Source organism: Oryctolagus cuniculus, chromosome 18, assembly GCF_051225735.1.
Source record: "Oryctolagus cuniculus isolate XC-2025 breed Fujian yellow rabbit chromosome 18, ASM5122573v1, whole genome shotgun sequence".
In the NCBI taxonomy this organism is placed as follows: domain Eukaryota; kingdom Metazoa; phylum Chordata; class Mammalia; order Lagomorpha; family Leporidae; genus Oryctolagus; species Oryctolagus cuniculus.
Window position 1 is genome coordinate 23566997 of NC_142884.1, and position 19331 is coordinate 23586327.

The 19331-nt window shown below is 46.2% G+C and overlaps 1 protein-coding gene across 2 annotated transcripts in view; it reads left to right on the plus strand.

Annotated features, from left to right (window-relative positions):
* TDRD12 (tudor domain containing 12) overlaps positions 1-19331 on the plus strand; it is a 105503-nt gene that overhangs the window by 18352 nt on the left and 67820 nt on the right. The window contains exons 4-8 of one of the 2 annotated variants that reach the window (XM_089319565.1): positions 2486-2605; positions 4740-4795; positions 5811-5896; positions 16910-17096; positions 18682-18774. In XM_089319565.1, the coding sequence (XP_089175691.1) occupies positions 2486-2605; positions 4740-4795; positions 5811-5896; positions 16910-17096; positions 18682-18774 (542 nt within the window). Of the gene's footprint in view, positions 1-2485; positions 2606-4739; positions 4796-5810; positions 5897-9421; positions 9600-16909; positions 17097-18681; positions 18775-19331 lie in introns of those variants that run through there. The other variant, XM_089319566.1, reaches the window with a different exon arrangement.

The window sequence follows — 19331 nt, forward strand, 5'->3', positions numbered from 1 at the left end:
TAGGGTGTGGAGACGGTTCAGGCTCGTCCTGACTGTAACCTTCATTGACTGTGGGACTGCATGTCACAGCTCACTAGAAAACATTAGCACATCACTGTGTTCCTAAAGTTGTATTGATAAAATGCATGAAGTTTTAATAAATGGTTTCTGGGGGTGGGGGGAACATGCCAGCACACGAGGCTGGTGCTGTGGTATAGTAGGTTAAGTCGCTGCCTGCCATGCCAGCATCCTTTATGGGCACCCGTTCACTTTGAATCCAGCTCCCTACTCATGGCCTTGGAGAACAGCAGAAGATGACCCAAGTGCTTGGGCCCTTGCACCCACGTGGGAGACCCAAAGTAGCTCCTGGCTTTGGATTGGCCCAGCTCTGGCCATTGTAGCTATTTGGGGAGTGAGCCAGAGAATGGAAGACCAAGCTCTCTGTCTTTCCCTCTCTCTGTCTATAGCTTTACCTCTCAAATAAATAAATGTTAAGGAAAAGCTAGCACAAGTCACTGTTGGTGTTTAGTGATAATTGTCCCATGGTTTGTCCCAGAGTCAGAGGATGTCCATTTAATAGGCAAACACAAGGGCTCTTATTCCACTGCAAAAAGAGCAGAGCCAGCTAGCCTTCGGTGCAGTAAGAGGTGTCTCTCACGTAGAGGAGTTTCGTGGCAGAAGGGCTCACCAGACATGGAGGATTTGCAGATACTTAAGGGAAAAGTAGGTGCCTCCCCAGCTTGGGATTCTGCACCTCTGTGACCATAATTGTTATAAAAGTACTTGGGGTCAGCGCTGTGGCATAGCGGTACAGTCACCAACTGCAGTGCCGGCATCCCATATAGGTGCCGGTTAAAAAGCCCAGGCTGCTTCACTTCTGACCCAGCTCTCTGCTATGGCCTGGGAAAGCCGAGTCCTTGGGCCCTGCACCCGTGTGCAGGAGGACCTGGAAGAAGTTCCTGGCTCCTGGCTGTAGATCCGCACAGCTCCAGCCAGTGTGACCAATTGGAGAGTGAACCTGTGGATGGAAGACCCCTCCCTCCCTCCCTCTCTCTCTCTCTCTCTCCCCCTCTCCCCCTCCCCCTCCCCCTCTCCATCCCCCTCTCCCTCTGTGTAACTCTTTCAAATAAATAAATATTTTGTTTTTAAGTACTTACTGTGTTTAGCCATCATGGGAGCTTTTCCTTTTGTGTTTGGTGTTTTGAGTTTATTTTTGGCAAGAAAATCAAATGATTAAGTAGAGCTCTAACCTATCTAAGACAAAGGGTAGGGCTTCAGGGAAGAGAGCTGCTTGATGGTGAGGAAATATGTTGGCATGTCTGTTGCTTGCCTTGTCACCTCGCCATCCATCAGCTGTTTTGTGCAAAGTTGGCAAATACTAATTTTTAAAACATCTGTTCATAGACAGCAATGTTGGGGTACTTCTGGTCACGTAGTAAATGGAATTTATTTCACAGGCTTATTCATTGTTATTCAGTGTTTCCTTTTATTTTTCACTTTTTATGTATTTGAAAGGCAGAGAGACAGAGAGAGAGACAGAGACAGAGACGAGAGCGGGAGAGAGAGCGCGTGCCTTCTTGTTTCACTTCTAAAATACCTACAACAGCCCTGGGTAGGCCATGCTGGAGCCAGGAACTGGAAACTCAATGTGGTCTCTCCTGTGGGTGGCAGAGACCCAGCCACCTGCTGCCTCCCAGGGCCTGCACCAGCAGGAGGCTGATTGGGTGTGGAACAAGAACTGGAGCCCGGGTGTTCTGACACGAGGTCAGGGCATCCCAAGCAGCATCCCAGCAGGTAGGCCGCATGCCTGCCCCTGTGCAGTATTTCTGTTCCTTCTTTCCCTCCCTTCCTCTCTTCCTCCCTCCTTCCCTCCTTCCTTCTGATTTGTGGTATGAAAGGCAGAGTGACAGAAAAGGAGAGAAAGAAAGAGAAGTGTATCTTTCATCCTTTGGTTTACTTCTGCAAATTCCCACAACAGCCAAGCTGAAACCAGGAACCCAGAACTCTATCTGAGTTTCCCATGTGGGCACAGGGACCCAAGTACTTGAATTGTCTTCACTGATGTCCCAGGCGCATTAGCAAGGAGCTGGATCGGCAGTGGATCTGGGCCCAAGCTGGCACTCGCATGGACACTGGCGCCGTGGGTGGCGCCTTCACCTGCACCACAGTGCCAGCTGCACAGTGTGTCTTAACCTGAGGAGCCTCACCAGATACACTCTCCCTGAATTCCTGCCCCTGTGCCATGAAATTTTGATGCCACAGATACACTGAATCACTATGTAGGATCTCTCTGCTTTTACAGAAAGATTTTTTCCACCCTCCAAGAAGCAGTTTCTGTCCCCTTGGCCAGATGTCTCCAAGCATCTGTTGGAGGCTGTGTTAGAATCAGAAAGGGATGTCTTTACTTTGTTTTACGGCAAGCATGTTACTGACCTAGGTGAGCTATAAAGGAGTCTGTTCTGTGTTGTGTGTTTTATAATGGAACTCTCTCTGCTTCATTTGTCAGCATCCGAGTTGCAGTGGAATCATTTATGCAGCTTCCCTACAGAGCAAAAAAGTTCCGGTTGTACTGCATGAAGCCTGTTACATTGCACATTGACTTCTGTGAAGACAGCGCCGAGATTGTGTAAGTACAGGTTCTGAAGTCACAGGAATCATGAGTAAACGCCTTCAGTTCATGTCTGCATTTATGTGCCATCAGTTACCCGCGAGCAGGTTTTGAAGGTCTGGGTTCTGCAGGAGGCAGCCTCTGAGTTGGTGCTGGTCAAACTGGCTGTGGAATTCTCAGGCACCCCCTCCCAGGCCAGAGCTCTGTGCCTTTTGACTTAAAAAAAAAAAACTTATAAAAAGTAGTAGAGGCCGGTGCCGCGGCTCAATAGGCTAATCCTCCGCCTTGCGGCGTCGGTACACGGGGTTCTAGTCCTGGTCGGGGCGCCGGATTCTGTCCCGGTTGCCCCTCTTCCAGGCCAGCTCTCTGCTGTGGCCAGGGTGTGCAGTGGAGGATGGCCCAAGTCCTTGGGCCTTGCACCCCATGGGAGACCAGGAGAAGCACCTGGCTCCTGCCTTCGGATCAGCGCGGTGCGCCAGCTGCAGCGCGCCAGCCGTGGTGGCCATTGGAGGGTGAACCAACGGCAAAGGAAGACCTTTCTCTCTCTCTCTCTCTCTCTCTCTCACTGTCCACTCTGCCTGTCAAAAAAAAAAAAAAAGTAGTAGAGTAATTCTAAAGAAAAGCTTTCATGAAATAAAACTGCTGGAGCATTAAAAAAATGTTGACCACATGCCTGCCTCTGTCCCACGTCTTTCCTCCTGGAGGCCTCTGTGGGCTGTGCAGGCTTTGACCTTCCCACCCTCCATTGGTGCACTTACATACCCATGTGATCGTGGATCCTGCCCTCTGTCAGTGCCCGTACACACCCCTGTGCGCCTGGATCTCGCCCTCTGTCAGTGCACTTAGACACCCCTGTGAGCCTGGATCTCGCCCTCTGTGGATGCACTTACATACCCCTGTGAGCCTGGATCCTCCCCTCTGTCCGTGAGGTTAGACACCTCTGTGGGCATGGACTTTCTTAGGAAGAGAACAGGCTCTCTTGTTTGCAGAATTAACTTAGGAGTAGCTGTGGAGGTTCTTTGCCAATCCATATCCCTCTCCTAACCACTTTGAGTCTTTTTCATGGGTGACTATGACCGATGTGGTTATTGGATTTAACTGCCCCCCCCATTTGATCTTTAAAATAACTCTTGGAAGGAATGGATCTTGTGATACAGCCGAGTAAGCCACTGCTTGGGGCACCTTTGGTTCCATACTGGAGTACCTGATGTAAGTCCTGGCTGCCCACTTCCAGGACAGCTTCCTGCTAATGCCCTAGGAGACAGCAAATGGTGGATCGAATCCTGAGTACCTGCCACCTGTGAGGGAGACCTGAGTGGAGTTCCGGGCTCCTGGTTTCAGCATGGTCCAGGCCCAGTTGTTGGAGACATTTGGAGAGTGAACCAGTAGATAGAAGATTTCTCTCTCTCTCTTGCCCTCTCTGATGCTCTGCCTTTCAAATAAATAAAAATGAATAAACATTTAAAAAACTAAAATAACTCTTGAAGTATGGTGGTAGCATATCTGATAGATCCAAACAAGAGAAATGTAAATATATTATTCTGATCTTGACTTTTTATTTTATTTTTATTCCTTCTAAATACTGGTTTCTCCTGATTTTCTACTGCCTATACTGTTTCCTATGATTTTCTTTCCAAAGCATAGGCAAGATGTAGAAAGGTTAAGTTGATAGAGATCAAGTGGGAGGTGGCGAATGGGTGCTCTAGTGGGCAGAGTGAGGACCATAGCAGCCGCTTCCCCACAGCTGCCCCTACACTGTTGGCTTAGCCGACATGTACTGATCCCTCTCTGTGCCAGCCTGTGGAGACGCAGTGATCTCAGAATCGCTGCCCCAGGGAGCTTGTGTTTTGATTTGTCACAGGTAACTGATGTTGCAGCAGGCAGTGCCAGGTGGTGAGCACAGGTCACCTCCCTGTGGCTCCTGGGATGTGAGTTTGTGTTGGTGCAAGCAGCAGTGTGGAGGGGGTGTGTCACAGGAAGTAGCTGGGGTCTTTATCCCCACCCAGAGCAGGGCCAGAGCTATGCTGTCTGTTGTGTGCATCGTGTGCTTGATTGGTCATGCAGAAAGAGCCCTGTGTGTGGTTTACAAAGCAAGGTTAGTGTACTAGCCTTGGGGTTTTGTTTAATGAAGTTGCCCTGTTCACTGTTTCAGACCTGCCAAGAAGTGGGACAGTGCCGCTGTTCAGTACTTTCAGAATGTCCTGAAAGGTAAGCCGGTGCGCACTCAGAGCCTGCTTTGAACTGCCGCCGAGGTCGCTCAGCCTTCTGTGGGTGCAGGCTTGGCCAGGTGCCTATCTGGCTGTTTGACCCTCCTGGCAGGTTTCCCTAAGTACCTGCAGCTGCTTCTGCCCAGTACTCAGCACCCCTGCAGCTTTGTAGGTGAACGGGGAGGTCAGTAGCTGACAGCTGATCAGAAGGGGGCCTTTTGTGGGGGGGATGCCTGCACGAGAATAGTGTCCACTGCTTTGCTTGCATAGAAGCTGCAACACTGCAGAGTAAATGGACACGGATGTTATTAGACCAGCAGTTGCTGGAAAGCCTAGCTTTGTTCAGTGAGCGAGATTATAGGAAGTGGGTGTTTGCTATATAATAATCAGTTGCTGATTTAAGATGTGTAAAGTGTCATTGACAACCTGTGTAGTGGCTCTCTTCATTTCATGTCAGTGTCTCTTGTGGCATCTGTCCTGACCCCTGGCAGTCAGAAGCCTAGTGACTCTGTCTGCTTCTTAAGGCTGTAGGCTGTTCAGAAGAGTTAGGGAGTGTGAAATGCCTGTGGGACGGCCTGGTACCTAATTGAGTCCTGCTTCCTCTTCTGAGCTGTCCTGCAACACTGGGGAAAGGAAAACCAAGTGCTCTGATGTTGGAAGGAACTGGAGGTTGGAAGGGTCGCTAGATTTGGAATTTGGGCCCTTGTGAGCTCTCTGGGGCTTCTGGGAAGTGAGCATGGGGGTTTGGATGAGGCCAACCATTGGGAGGACCAAGAAGTACCCTGGAGGGGGAGGCATTTGAAGGGTGGCAGGAGGATGCTGTTGATGGGATAAAGGGCTTACTTATAACACCACTGGCCGAAGAGCCTTTTTCACGGCTCCTGGGAAGACTTTGGTCATTTTGGCACTGGGAACTTTTTCGTGGTTGGCAGAGATTCACAGATGGGAAATAGCCATGATTTTCTCAAGAACGCTTTTAATGTCAGCTGATTTGGGTTTTCTTTTGTGCCATCTAGCAACTACCCAGGTAGAAGCCAAATTATGTGCTGTGGAAGAAGACACTTTTGAGGTTTACCTTTATGTAACCATAAAAAATGAAAAAGTAAGTTGTATTTTAAATTTTAAATTCTATTTTAAATTCTACTTTAGTAAAACAGTGAATAAATGCCAAGTAAAACAGTGTAATTCATGCAGCATAGAAATCATCTTAATATTTCAAAGTCTTAAGTTAAAAGTAGCCAGGACTGTGTATTTTCTATTGATTATTTTTAAAAAATACTTCATTTTATTTAGTGATGGGCAAAAATTATTATAGTAATAAGTCTGAACTGTTGTTTCCTTATGATTTTTAGAAATGACTCATTTGTGGGCCGGCACCGCAGCTCACTAGGCTAATCCTCCGCCTTGCGGCGCCGGCACACCGGGTTCTAGTCCCGGTCGGGGCGCCGGATTCTGTCCCGGTTGCCCCTCTTCCAGGCCAGCTCTCTGCTGTGGCCAGGGAGTGCAGTGGAGGATGGCCCAGGTGCTTGGGCCCTGCACCCCATGGGAGACCAGGAAAAGCACCTGGCTCCTGGCTCCTGCCATCGGATCAGCGCGGTGCGCCGGCCGCAGCGCGCTGGCCGCGGCGGCCATTAGAGGGTGAACCAACGGCAAAAGGAAGACCTTTCTCTCTGTCTCTCTCTCTCACTGTCCACTCTGCCTGTCCAAAAAAAAAAAAAAAAGAAAAGAAAAGAAATGACTCATTTGCTACCATGTCAGTTCACTGCTCTCGCCTGCTCTGGGGTTTGTTCACAGTGTATTTTGTGGCCTTTTAAAGGATTCGCATAAGCGCAGAGAAGGAGATGGCACACATGAGCCCCTCCTGAAGTACCTGCTGCTGCCCTGGTGCAGTTCTGCACCTGGGTCAGAGCGGCAGGGTGGTGTGGATCCAGGGCCTCCGGGAGCCCACACACAGTGCCTTCCTCATGAATTTAACTTTTTTAAAATAATTTTGGACTTTCAGAGGAGCTTCAAAAATAGTATGGAGCTATTTGGATGTGGTTTACCTTGTTTTCCTAATGTTAGCGTCGTACAGAGCCGCAGTGCAGTCAAAAACTGGCAGATTAACATGAGTAAATACTGCTAAAGTGTCCTTGGCCCTCACCGGAGTGTTGCAGTGTTCCCACTGGTTTCCTTTTTCTGGTCCAGGGTGTGAGCCAGGCCTCCAGCTTGCCTCCAGTGTCCTGTCTGGTTAGTCTCCCAGAGTCGGGGACAGTTCTTCAGTCTTCCTTCATGGCCTGGACGCTTCTGAAGAGTCCTGGTCAGTTATGCTGCAGAGGAACGTTCAGTTTGACTTGGCCTGATGTTCTCATGATCAGACTGAGGTTGTGCGTGTTGGCAGAGAGAGAGAGAGGTCTTCCATCCACTGGTTCACCCCCCAACTGGCTGCGACGGCTGGAGCTACGCCGATCCAAAGCCAGGAGCCAGGAGCTTCCTCTGGGTTTCACACACAGGTGCAGGAGCCCAGGGACTTGGGCCATTTTCTGCTTTCCCAGGCCATAGCAGAGAGCTGGATCGGAAGTGGGGCAGCTGGGACTAGAACTGGCACCTGTATGCCATGCCAGCACTGCAGGCAGCAGCTTTACCTGCAACACCACAGCGCCAGGCCCTATCAGACATTCTGAATTTGCTACGGTGAGGTTCACTTTTTCCATCATTCCTTCTACAGTTTTAAAACTTTAATTATCTTTTTAAAAAAGATTTATTTGTCTATTTGAAAGTCAGAGAGAGAAGGAGAGACAGAGAGAGAGAGGTCTTTCATCTACTGGTCCACTGCCCAACCAGCTGAAATGGCCAGAGCTGAGTTGACCTGAAGCCAGGAGCCAGGAACCTTCCCTGGGCCTCCCACATGGGCACAGGGGCCCAAGGACCCGGGCCATCCTCCGGTGCCTTCCCAGGTCATAGCATAGAGCTGGATTGGAAGTGGAGCAGCCAAGATCCAAACTAGCACCACATGGGATGCGGGATGCTGGCACCACAGGCCTAGGCCCTAACCCGTTGAACCACAGCACTGGTCCTTTATTTATCTTTTTTAAAAAAGATTTTCTTGGCCAGCCCCGTGGCTCACTAGGCTAATCCTCTGCCTGCAGCGCCGGCACCCCGGGTTCTAGTCCCAGTCGGGGCGCTGGATTCTGTCCCAGTTGCTCCTCTTCCAGACCAGCTCTCTGTTGTGGCCTGGGAGTGCAGTGGAGGATGGCCTGAGTGCTTGGCCCCTGCACCTGCATGGGAGACCAGGAGGAGGCACCTGGCTCCTGGCTTTGGATTGGAACAGTGCACTGGCTGGCAGGCCGTGGCAGCCCCTTGGGGGGTGAACCAACGGAAAAAGGAAGACCTTTCTCTCTCTCTCTCTCTCTCTCTCTCTCTCTCTCTCTCTCACTGTCTCTGTCAAAAATAAATAAATAAAATACAATAAAAATATTTTATTTATTTGAGAGGTAGAGTTATAGACAGAGAAAGACATAGAGAAAGGTCTTCATCTGCTGGTTCACTCCCCAAATGGCTGCAGTGGCAGGAGCTGAGCTGATCTGAAGTCAGAAGCCAGGAGCTTCTTCCAGCTCTCTCACAGGGGTGCAGGGGCCCAAGCACCTGGGCTATCTCTCACTGCTTCCCAAGGCCATAAGCAGAGAGCTGGCTTGGAAGAGGAGCAGCTGGGATGCAAACTGGCCCCATACAGGATGCTGGTGTGGCAGGTGGAGGCTTAGCCTACTGTACACAGCACAGGCCCCTATTGATCTTTCTGTTTCTTTGAAAGGCAGACAGACAGAGATCCTCAATATCCTGGGTCACTCTCCAAATGCTGTCATTGACTAAGCCTGGGCAGGCCAAAGCAGGGAGCCAGGAACTCAATCTGGGTCTCCCCGTATGGGTTACCAGGACTCAAATTCTGGAATCGTCATCTGCTGGCTCCCAGGGTCTGCATTAGCAGGAAGCTGAATTGAAAGCAGAGCTGGGTTTCAGACCAGGCACTTTGATATGGGATGCAGGCATCCCAAGTGGTGACATAAATAACCACTGTACCAAATGCCTGCCTCTACATTTTTAATGAAAAAACTATCCCTTCTTCCTCACTTACTGATTGTATTCAGCAATTTCTGTTAGTATGGACTTTGGATTATTTGTTTTGTTTGGAGGGTTGTAATCCCCTCAAATTATCATTACCATCTTGCTCAGTTGTCTCAAGTTTGGGTCATTAAGGGCTTCCTTGTGTTCTTCCATTGTGACCCCTCATTGTTTACACACAGTTTTCTGGGGCCCCAAGATCATTTTCCAGACCCAGCTGTATAATCAACCACTTCTTCAAGAAACTCTGGTTCCTTTTGTTAAAAAATGACATTTAGATACCCAGATGAGGGCATAGGTGTGTTTGCTGCTACTGGGATGAAAGAGATTGTCATTCCTCTCAGCAGAAAGAGTTAGGAATACAAACATGTACACACACACTTTATAACTGTGTGTACATGCACACACACATGTCTTTATTGCTAACCTATCTATCTATACTTATGTTAAGGACTCTGATACTTTGATTTCAGTCCAACAACCTAACCCTCCCCTTTCCTTTTTTTTTATACTTATTTATTTGAAACAGAGACAGAGGGAGAGATGCAGAAAAAGAGATTTTCCTTATGCTTGGTTCACTCTCCAAATGGCTGCAATGCCCAGGGCTGGGCCAGGCTGAATCCAGGAGCCAGAAACTCTAACTGGGTCTTTACATGGGTATAAGGGGCAGGTTCAAGCACTTGGACCATCTTCCACTGCCTTCCCAGGTACATCAGCAGGGAATCGGATTGGAAGCAGAGCAGCAAGGACTTGAGCCAGTGCTCCAGTAGGGGGTGCTGGCATCCACAGATGGTGGCTTAACTCGCTGTACCCCAACACTTGCCACTTTCCTTGTTCTTGACACTTTATTCTAACAGTATACTTACCTGATTCACATAAAGAAATCTCAAATGCCAACATTGCTCTAAGAGATTTGTCTTTAGCCTATTATATATAGCCAAAATACTGTTTTAAAAGTTACTGATGTTAGTGTTTTTCTTTCACAACTTCTTCAATGTTAGTGTTTATTTTGCATTTTGGGTTTCTCACATTCTGGTTGATTTTTATCTGTTATTTTTCATTGTTTATTTTATGCTTTGGTGAAAACAAACAAGCAGAAAACTATCAGATTGTTGATTATGAGGGCCAACCTTGTAAGATGTCTTTGTTTTAAAAAGCCTTTATTGACTGCTTTATTCTTGCTGTTTAAAAATAAGTCTTTCTCACCACATGGGTTGGTGTGCTTATAAGACTTGCCTTGACTGAAGGCTGGGAGGTCTGTGCTTAACTGAGGGAGAACTTAAAATGGATGCATGAGGTCATGATTGCCAGAGAAAGAGGATTAGGGCCAATAATCCTCTTTAGGCTCACAAAGGAAACACCAGCATGTGTCCCAGGGTGTTCTGTTTTTTGGGCTGGCAGCTTTCTTTCAAGATGATTTTAAGATACTTCCATGTTGTTGCGTGTGTCAGTGGTCTCCTGTTGTAGGGATGTGATATGTGTGCATTTATTCCTGCACTTATTGATGGTGTTTGAGTTGTGGCCAGCTTGGGGCTGTTACCAATATTCATGTAAAAGTCTTCCTGTGGACCTGTGCTTTTGTGACTCTTGAGTAAATACCTAGAATATTATTTTGGGTGGGCCGGCACTGTGGCACAGTGGGTAAAGCCATTGCCTATAGTGCTAGCATCCCATATGGGCACCGGTTAGAGTCCTGGGTGCTTCACTTTTAATCCAGCTCTCTGGTATGGTCTCAAAAAGCAGTATAAGATGGCCCAAGTCCTTTGGGCCCCTGCACCCATGTGGGAGACCTGGAAGAAGTTCCTGGCTCTCGGTTTAGGATTGGTGCAACTCCGGCCATTGCGGCCAGTTGGGGAGTGAACCAGCAGATGGAAGACCCCTCTCTCTCTCTCTCTCTCTCTGCCTCTCTGCCTCTCTGTATGTAACTCTGACTTTCAGATAAATAAATAAATCTTTTAAAAAGAATATTATTTTGTGTAAGTCATGGATAATACTGTAGATATTTAGGAACTGCCAAATTGTTTTCCAAAGTATATCATTTTACATTTCCAAAGGCAATGTATAGGTTCCAATTTCTCTGCTTCCTCTTTGTTTTAAAGATTTATTTATCAGATTAGATTAAGATGGCAGAGTAGAGAGGGAGATTACTGCTCTAGTCCAGGAGAAGATAGTTTTTTAAAAAGTGGGGATAGTGCAGTCTCAGGGAAGAATTAGGGAGAAATCGACAGAGGAAATTCCATGCAAATTAGAGGGACACAGTAGGGAGGGTGTAAATGCCCACAGTTGAGGACCCCAGCACCAAGAGCATCAGCACCAGCTTTGGAGACTGAGGTGAGACTAGACTGCAGCAGCTCAAACCAGTGGTGATAAAGCTACAGGAAAAGCCTAGAGAGAATCTGGCTTGGAGCTCTGTGGAGGATGGCATACCTGCCAAACTAGAGGAGGAAAAGGGGGGAGCATGTTTCTCTCTCTCCAATCACCCTACAACGGCATCCTGCAAGAAGCAAATAGAGAGCAGGCACTATTTTGGACATACATAACAGCTGCGCCAGGTTGTGTCTGCACACAGGACCAGACAAGCAGAGACTTCTGAGTCTGGTGGGGAGAACTAATGGGGGCTGGATGCTCATGACTGTGGGAGGCTTTTATGCCAGGACTGTGAGAACAGATAGGCTGTGTGGGAGGGCTCAAGGTGTGGCTGGGACTTTGGGGAGTCACTGTGGGAGACTCCACATGCTCAGGGCTCCCTGGTTACCTGGTGAAGGACATTGCTGGGGAATCTACTTATACCAAGGCCTGCAAAGATCCTTTGTGTGATCCTAGCTAGTGCCCAGGCACTGGTGTCATTGGAAGAGAGGAGGTGAGCTGAGTCTATGCCAACAGAGCAGAACAAACCTCCCCTCTGATTAAAATAATAATAAAGACTTACCACACCCAACCCAGTGTCACCTAAGATACTCCCTTCAGCCTGGAACAGAGCCCCTGGCCATACCCACCTTGTGCCTCTAGGTATCTGCTGAAAAAAATACTCCACTAATCCACAGAGGCATAGTCCAAAGATAAAAGCCACCACAGCTAAAAACGAAGAAATCAATGAGTTAATCTTAAGAAATGCCAAATAAATGCACCAATTCAAGAAACAAGAATAAGGAAGACAACATGATGCCCTCAGAAGATCATAACACTTCAATACTAGATTGTGAAGATGAAGAGATTGAAGAAATGCCAGAAAGAGAATTAAAAAAAATTGATCGTAGGATTACTTAGAAGTTATCAGAAGCAAATGCACGAACTAATGAAATCCATACATGATGTGAAAGAATATTTATCCCACGAAATTGAGATCTTAAAGCAAGATGAAATTTTGGAAATAAAGAATTGAATGAACAAATAAAAAATGCAGTGGAAAGCCTTAACAACAGAATCGATGAAGCAGAAGAAAGAATATCTGACTTTAGAAGACAAATTGCAGGAAATTATACAGTCATGTCAAAAGTGAGAAGAAATTGGAAAACTAAAAAGCATTGTTGGGAATCTTAAGGATCCTATCAAATGACCCAACATATGGGTTCTAGGAGTTCCTGAAGGTGTGGAAAAAGAGAAAGGATTAGAAGGCCTTTTTGGTGAAATAATAACAGAAAACATCCCCAATTTGGAGAAAGGGACATCCAAGTACAGGAAGCACATAGAGCTAATTAGACATGACCAGAAAAGATCTTCACCATGACACATTGTAATCAAACTCTCCCAAGTAAAACATAAGGAAAAGATTGTAAAATGTACATGAGAGAAATTTCAGAGGATCTCCAATTAGACTCACAGCAACCTTACCATCAGAAACCCTACAGGCTAGGAGAGAAATGATGAGATAAATTCCAAGGCTTAAGAGGAAAAAAAACTGTCAACCCATAATACTGTACCCTGCAAAGCTGTCATTTAAAATGAAGGTGAAATAAAGACCTTCCATAACAGAAATTGAAAGAATTTGTCACCACCTGTCCAGCTTTGCAAAAGATGCTTAAAGATGTGCTACACACAGAAACACAGAAACATGGGTATAACTGTGAAAGAAGATGAAGGCAGAAAATCTTTCAGTAAAAATACAAAGGAAATCCAAAGGAAACAATAGGAGTATTTATGGGAAAATGGCAGGGTGAAATTTTTGCTTATCAATAGTCACTTTGAATGTAAATGGACTCAACTCTTCAGTTAAAGGGCACAGATTGGCAGAATGTTTTGTATTTGTTGCCTACAAGAAACACATTTCACCAACAAGGATGCATGTGAACTGAAAGTGAAAGATTGGAAAAAGATATTCCATGCTAACAGAACCACAAAAGAGCTGGTATAGCCATCCTAACATCTGACAAAATAGAATTTAACACAGAAGCTGCTAGGAGACAAAGAAGGTCCCTATGTAATGATTAAGGGATCAATTAAACAGGAAGATGAACTGTTAAAAACATATATGCACCTAATTACAGGGCCATTGCTATTTAAAAAAAATGTTAAGGAATCTAAAAGGAGACAATACAGTAATAATGAGGGACTTCAAAACTCCCTTTCAGCAATGGACAGATCACCAGACAGAAAATCAGCAAGGAAACAGTTAATTGACAATATAGACCAAGTGGAACTAACAGATACCCATAGATCTTTTCAACCTACAGTTGCAGAATACACATTATTCTCACCAGTGCATGAACTTTCTCCAGGATTGACCACATGCTAGGCCATAAAGCAAGTCAGCAAATTGAAAAACATTGAAATCATATCATGCATCTTCTCAGACCACAATGCAGAAAAGCTGTAAATCAGCAACTCAGAAATCTCTAGAACATATGCAAACACATGGAGACTGAACAGCATGCTCCTGAATGAACAGTGGGTCATTGAAGAAATCCAGAAAGAGAAATAAAAAAAAAATTTCTGGAGGGGCCATCGCTGTGCTGTAGCATGTAAAGCTGCCGCCAGCAATGCCTGCATCCCATGTGAGTGCTGGTTCAGTCCCAGCTGCTCCAATTCTGATCCAGCTCTCTGCCATGGCTTGGGAAAGCAGCAGAAAGTGGACCAAGTATTTGGGCTCCTGCACCCACGTGGGAGACCCTAAAGAAGCTTCTGGCTCCTGGCTTCAGATTGGCACAGCTCTGGCCATTGCAGCCAACTGGGGAGTGGATCAGCACAGCTCTGGCCATTGTGACCAATTGGGGAGTGGATCAGCACAGCTCTGGCCATTGTGACCAATTGGGGAGTGAATCAGCAGATGGAAGACTCCCTCCTCCCTCCTCTCTCCTCCCTCCTCCCTCCAGCAGATGGAAGACTCCCTCCTCCCTCCTCCCTCTCCCCCCCCTCCCTGATCTGTGATAATTAACAAAGCACCTAAAAGACAATCAGTTGAAGTGTAATTGACAGGCAGAGAGAGAGAGAGAGTGTCTTACATCTGCTGGTTCACTCCCCAGATGGCCACAATGGCTGGAACTGAACTGATCTGAAGCCAGGAGCTTCTTGCAGGTCTCCCACATGGGTGCAGGGGCCCAAAGGCTTGAGCCATCTTCCACTGCTATCCCAGGCCATAGCAGAGAGCTGGATCAGAAGTGGAGTAGCAGGGACTCAAACCAGTGCTCATATAGGATGCCCACACTGTGGGCCACAACTTTACCTCCTATGCCACATCGCCAGCCCCTAAGCTTACTTTTTTTTTTTTTTTTTTTTTTGGACAGGCAGAGTGGACAGTGAGAGAGAGAGAGACAGAGAGAAAGGTCTTCCTTTCGCCGTTGGTTCACCCTCCAATGGCCGCTGTGGCTGGCGCATCGCGCTGATCCGAAGGCAGGAGCCAGGTGCTTCTCCTGGTCTCCTATGCTGGTGCAGGGCCCAAGCACTTGGGCCATCCTCCACTGCACTCCCTGGCCACAGCAGAGATCTGGCCTGGAAGAGGGGCAACCGGGACAGAATCTAGCGCCCCGACCGGGACTAGAACCTGGTGTGCCGGTGCCACTAGGCGGAAGATTAGCCTATTGAGCCACGGCGCCGGCCCTAAGCTTACTTCTTTTTTTTTTTTTTTTATCTTTTATTTAATGAATATAAATTTCCAAAGTATGACTCGTGGGTTACAATGGCTTTCCCCCCCATACCGTCCCTCCCACCCACAACCCTCCCCTTTCCCACTCCCTCTCCCCTTCCATTCACATCAAGATTCATTTTCGATTATCTTATTATACAGAAGATCAGCTCCTAAGCTTACTTCTAAGGGTACAGTTTAAAAACTTGCCATGGGACCCCAAATCCCCTTAAGCTTGGTGATAAAAATACCATCTTAAATGTTAAAGTGATTGGATACAATTTAACTGTCTCGTAATAATAATAGATGAAATTAATAAGGAGTAAATGCTCCAACATGAGAAGCAGTCCACACAGCAGACTGATTGAATGACAGTCACTTTAAGTAGCATTCTGACCTCAGAATCAGCCTTTAAGGCATTCTGGTCTGGCTGAAAAGCCCACAGGAGCATTTCAGGCATGGAAAGCCGAGACACTGTGGCAAAAATGTCCTACGTGAAGGACCTCGGTAGGTCAGATCCCAGTGGAAAGAAGTAGTTATCAAAGAAAGAGGTACTTTTCTATGAAGGGAGGAGAGAACTCCTTTGCTGATGGCCTTGTCTAAATACTGATGGAGTTTGTGGATTCAACAGGCTCCAAAGCCTAGGCAGCTCATGTCAAGAGCCTTGGGTGATCACTGATGTTATACATAAGAGTGTTAATTGTTAAATTAACTACAGGAATCACTGTGCACTAACTTCCCATGCAGGACCTCTGTCCTCAAAGAGTTATAATTATGTCTGAGTGCTCACAAGAGACATATCATTCTTGGGTGCTTTTTTAAAGTTACTAAATTTCTAAAAATAAAATGAAATTAACTTCAAGATACGAAGACTTTGAAAAAGCCCTTGTCTGGACTGTTGAGGAACAGTTTTTGTTTTGTTGTGGTTGTTCCAATTGTTGAACTCTTTACTTAATACAGAGTTGATCTTCTGTGCATAAAGTTAATCAAACTGGATTTCAGTGGAGAATGGGACTGGTAATGAAAGAGGGAGGAGGAGGAGATTTATTTATGTATTTGAGAGGAAGAGTAGTAGAGAGGGAGAGAGATCCTCCACTGATTCACTCCACCAAATGGTTACAACAGTCAGGACTGGGCCAAGCTGATGCCAGCAACCTGGAACTTTGTCCAGGTCTCTTACATGGGTGGCAGGGACATGAGCTCTTGGGTCATCCTCTGCTGCCTTCCCCGGCACATTAGCAGGAAGCTGGTTTGGAAGCGGAGGAGCCAGGACTTGAGCTGGCACTCTGATACAGGATGCCACAGTGCTTAATCCACTGCACAGCGACGACTGCCCCTCTCCACTTCCTTTCTGATGCTCTGTGCTTGTTCTGAAAGATGAGTAGTGGTGGCTCCCAGGGGTTTAAGTTTGCCGTTCCCCAAAAACAAAAAATGTTTTCACATCCTTTTTTGCCATCCTCTGTCGTCTTCAGTGACATTGAGACCTTTTGCCCGTTTTTAATTGGGTAGTTCTCTTTTCATTGAGTTTCAGAGAGATACATGTTCTCTCTGTATTTATTCTAGGTACATGTCTATTCAGGCACCTGGCTTTAAAATGTTTTGCCCCATCTTGTCACTGTCTTTGGAAGAGCAGAGTTTTCGGTTTGATCAAATCTCATTTGTCAGTCTTCCTTTTATGGTTAATGCTTTGTCCTTGTTTTCCCACCAGATCTCTGCCTGGCTGGGTGGTGTTGGTTCTCTAGTGCCTTTTCGAGGATTGTATTTCACACAGATCATTGCTGTTTTCTTAGCAGGAGGATCGGTGAGAAGTATTCAGTTCACCATTACCACAACAGAAGTCCTGAGATCAGCTTTTACCATGTTGTGTTCTGTAAAGTCCTCTTGAGTTGAGTCTGAAATGCTTTCTTCAGTCATGTGACCATCCTGTCTTACCCTTCATGAAATGTGTCGCATCTGCAGGTTTGTGTTAATGACGACCTGGTTGCAAAGAATTTTGCTTGTTATGTGTCACCCATGGAGAAGCAGCAGCTGGATTCTGTAGAGAAACCAAGATTAAATATGAACTCAGCCTCCTCCAAGAAACTCAACCCAGCTCTTACTCTTTGGCCAATGTTTTTGCAAGGAAAATATTTCCAAAGAATGGAAGGTGAGTGAATTCTCTGACCAACTTGTATTTCTCTCAGATTGTTCACGACCTTACTGTATTGATAGGAGTTATTGTGCCAACTTTTCCCCATGTGGAGACAAAGACTTGGACTGTTTAAAGTTTAATCCTGATGAGTCTGAGATAGGTTTTAAGGTCCTGAAACTGCTGCAGTTTGTTTACGTGAGACCAGGACGAAACAATTCTGGTTTCTTGTTAACATTATGTTTTCAGAAGTCCAGATGTCTGCAGCTTAAAGTTATTTGCAAAGTAAGTTTTTGAATAAGTTTTAAACACACTTTAAAAAAAAATATTTATTTATTTGAAAGGCAGAGTGATGGAGAAGGAGAGTTGAAAAAGATCTTCTGGGGCCGGCGCTGTGGTGTAGTGAGTAAAGCCGCCACCTGCAGTGCCAGCATCCCATATGGGTGCCAGTTCAAGTCCCGGCAGCTCCTCTTCCAATCCAGCTCTCTGCTGTGGCCTGGGAAAGCAGTAGAGGATGGCCCAAGTCCTTGGGCCCCTGCACCCACGTGGGAAGACCCGGAGGAGGCTCCTGGCTTCATTCGGATAGCACAGCTCCAGCCATTGCTGCCATTTGGGGAGTGAGCCAGCGATTGGAAGGCCTCTCTCTCTCTCTGCCTCTCCTTCTCTCTCTGTGTAACTCTTTCAAATAAATAAAATAAATCTTAAAAAAGTAAATAAAAAGTAAAGAGATCTTCCATTCACTGGTTCACTTCCCAAATGGCCACAACAATCAGAGCTGGGCCGGGCCAAAATCAGGAACCTGGAACTCCATCAGGGTCTCCCATGTGGATGGCAGTCTTAGCCTGTACCTCACAGCAATCAATTTATTAGATGAACATCTTTAACTTTGCTCAAATATTCATCAGTTCTAAGGAAATTGCAACCTCGAAATTGCAATCTGTTTTAGCTGTGAAACTCAATTTGAGGAAAATCCACTTTTCAGTGACTTTAAATCAGCAAAAGGAATATCCTTTGGATAGTGAGTCAACAGATAGAAGATCTCTCTCTTTGTCTCTCTTTGTTCCCTGTACTCTGCCTTTCAAATAAACAAAACGTCTAAAACTGGGGGCAGTGTTGTGGTGTAGTGGAGTGGGTTGAGTGGCTGCTTGTGACACAGAGTGCCAATTCAAGTCTTGGTGATCCAGCTTCCTGCTAATGCATATGAGAAGGCAGCACAAGATGGCCCAATTGTTTGGGCCCCTGCACCCATGTGGGAAACTCGGAAAAGCCTCCTGGTTCCTGGCTTCGGATCGGCCCAGCTCTGGCTGTTGGAGCCATTTGCAGAGTGAACCAGCAGATGGAAGACTTTTCTCTGTCTCTTCTTCTGTCTGTAATTCTACCTCTCAAATAAATCTTTTTTTAAAGAGTTATTTATTTAAAATGTATTTTTCTATAAGGTATGAAGAAGGGGCAGTTGTAGACTGTGGAAATGATTTTTTAAATGTCACTCACATTCCTGTCCCCACCCAGGTATTTTGTTCTTTAAAGCACCAATAAGAACAGAAATCATGTAATTTGGAGTTTTATTTCAAGCTTTAATCCTAAAATTTGTTCTTTTGATCAGATTCTCATGGTTTAAATTTGCTGACACATTCTCTGCAGCATACGAGGTGCAAGGATGTTGTTGGTGACCTGGAGCCAACTGCTGCAGTGCTGGGTGAGTTCTACTACTTCGGCTTATTTCATAGGCAGAGTAAGAGAATACTCTTATCTGTCTAAAGCTTATGAAGGTTGTTTAGAGGGGCTGTGGTAGCTTCTCGCGCTCTCGCGCTCGCTCGCTCGCTCGCTTGCTCTCTAGTGGAGCCAGTTTGTGACATAGGTGCTGTCAGTGGTAACTGGCCCTATGGTGCATCCTTAGAGCTTGTCTGTGTGTGGTACGGATTTTTCTCAGCCTGGCCTAGGCCAGTGGTGTGTTCTCAGGCTGTACATATGCTTTTGTGGCTGAGTTTTCTTTCAAGCAATCAAGCGTGTACAGGCAAGGAAGACACACTGAGGAGGGCAGAGATCACCAGTCTTTGATTTCATATCTTGTGTAGATATTTGATGAATTAGAATGTTGCACCAGGGTGAAATCTGTTGGCTTCTTTCTTTTTTTTTTTTTTAAAGTTTTTATTAATCTATTTGAAAGGTAGAATGAAATGTGCAGCCACTTGCAACGCGCACATCTTGTGTCGTAGTGCTTGTTTGAATCCTGTTCCTTTGCTTTAGATCCAG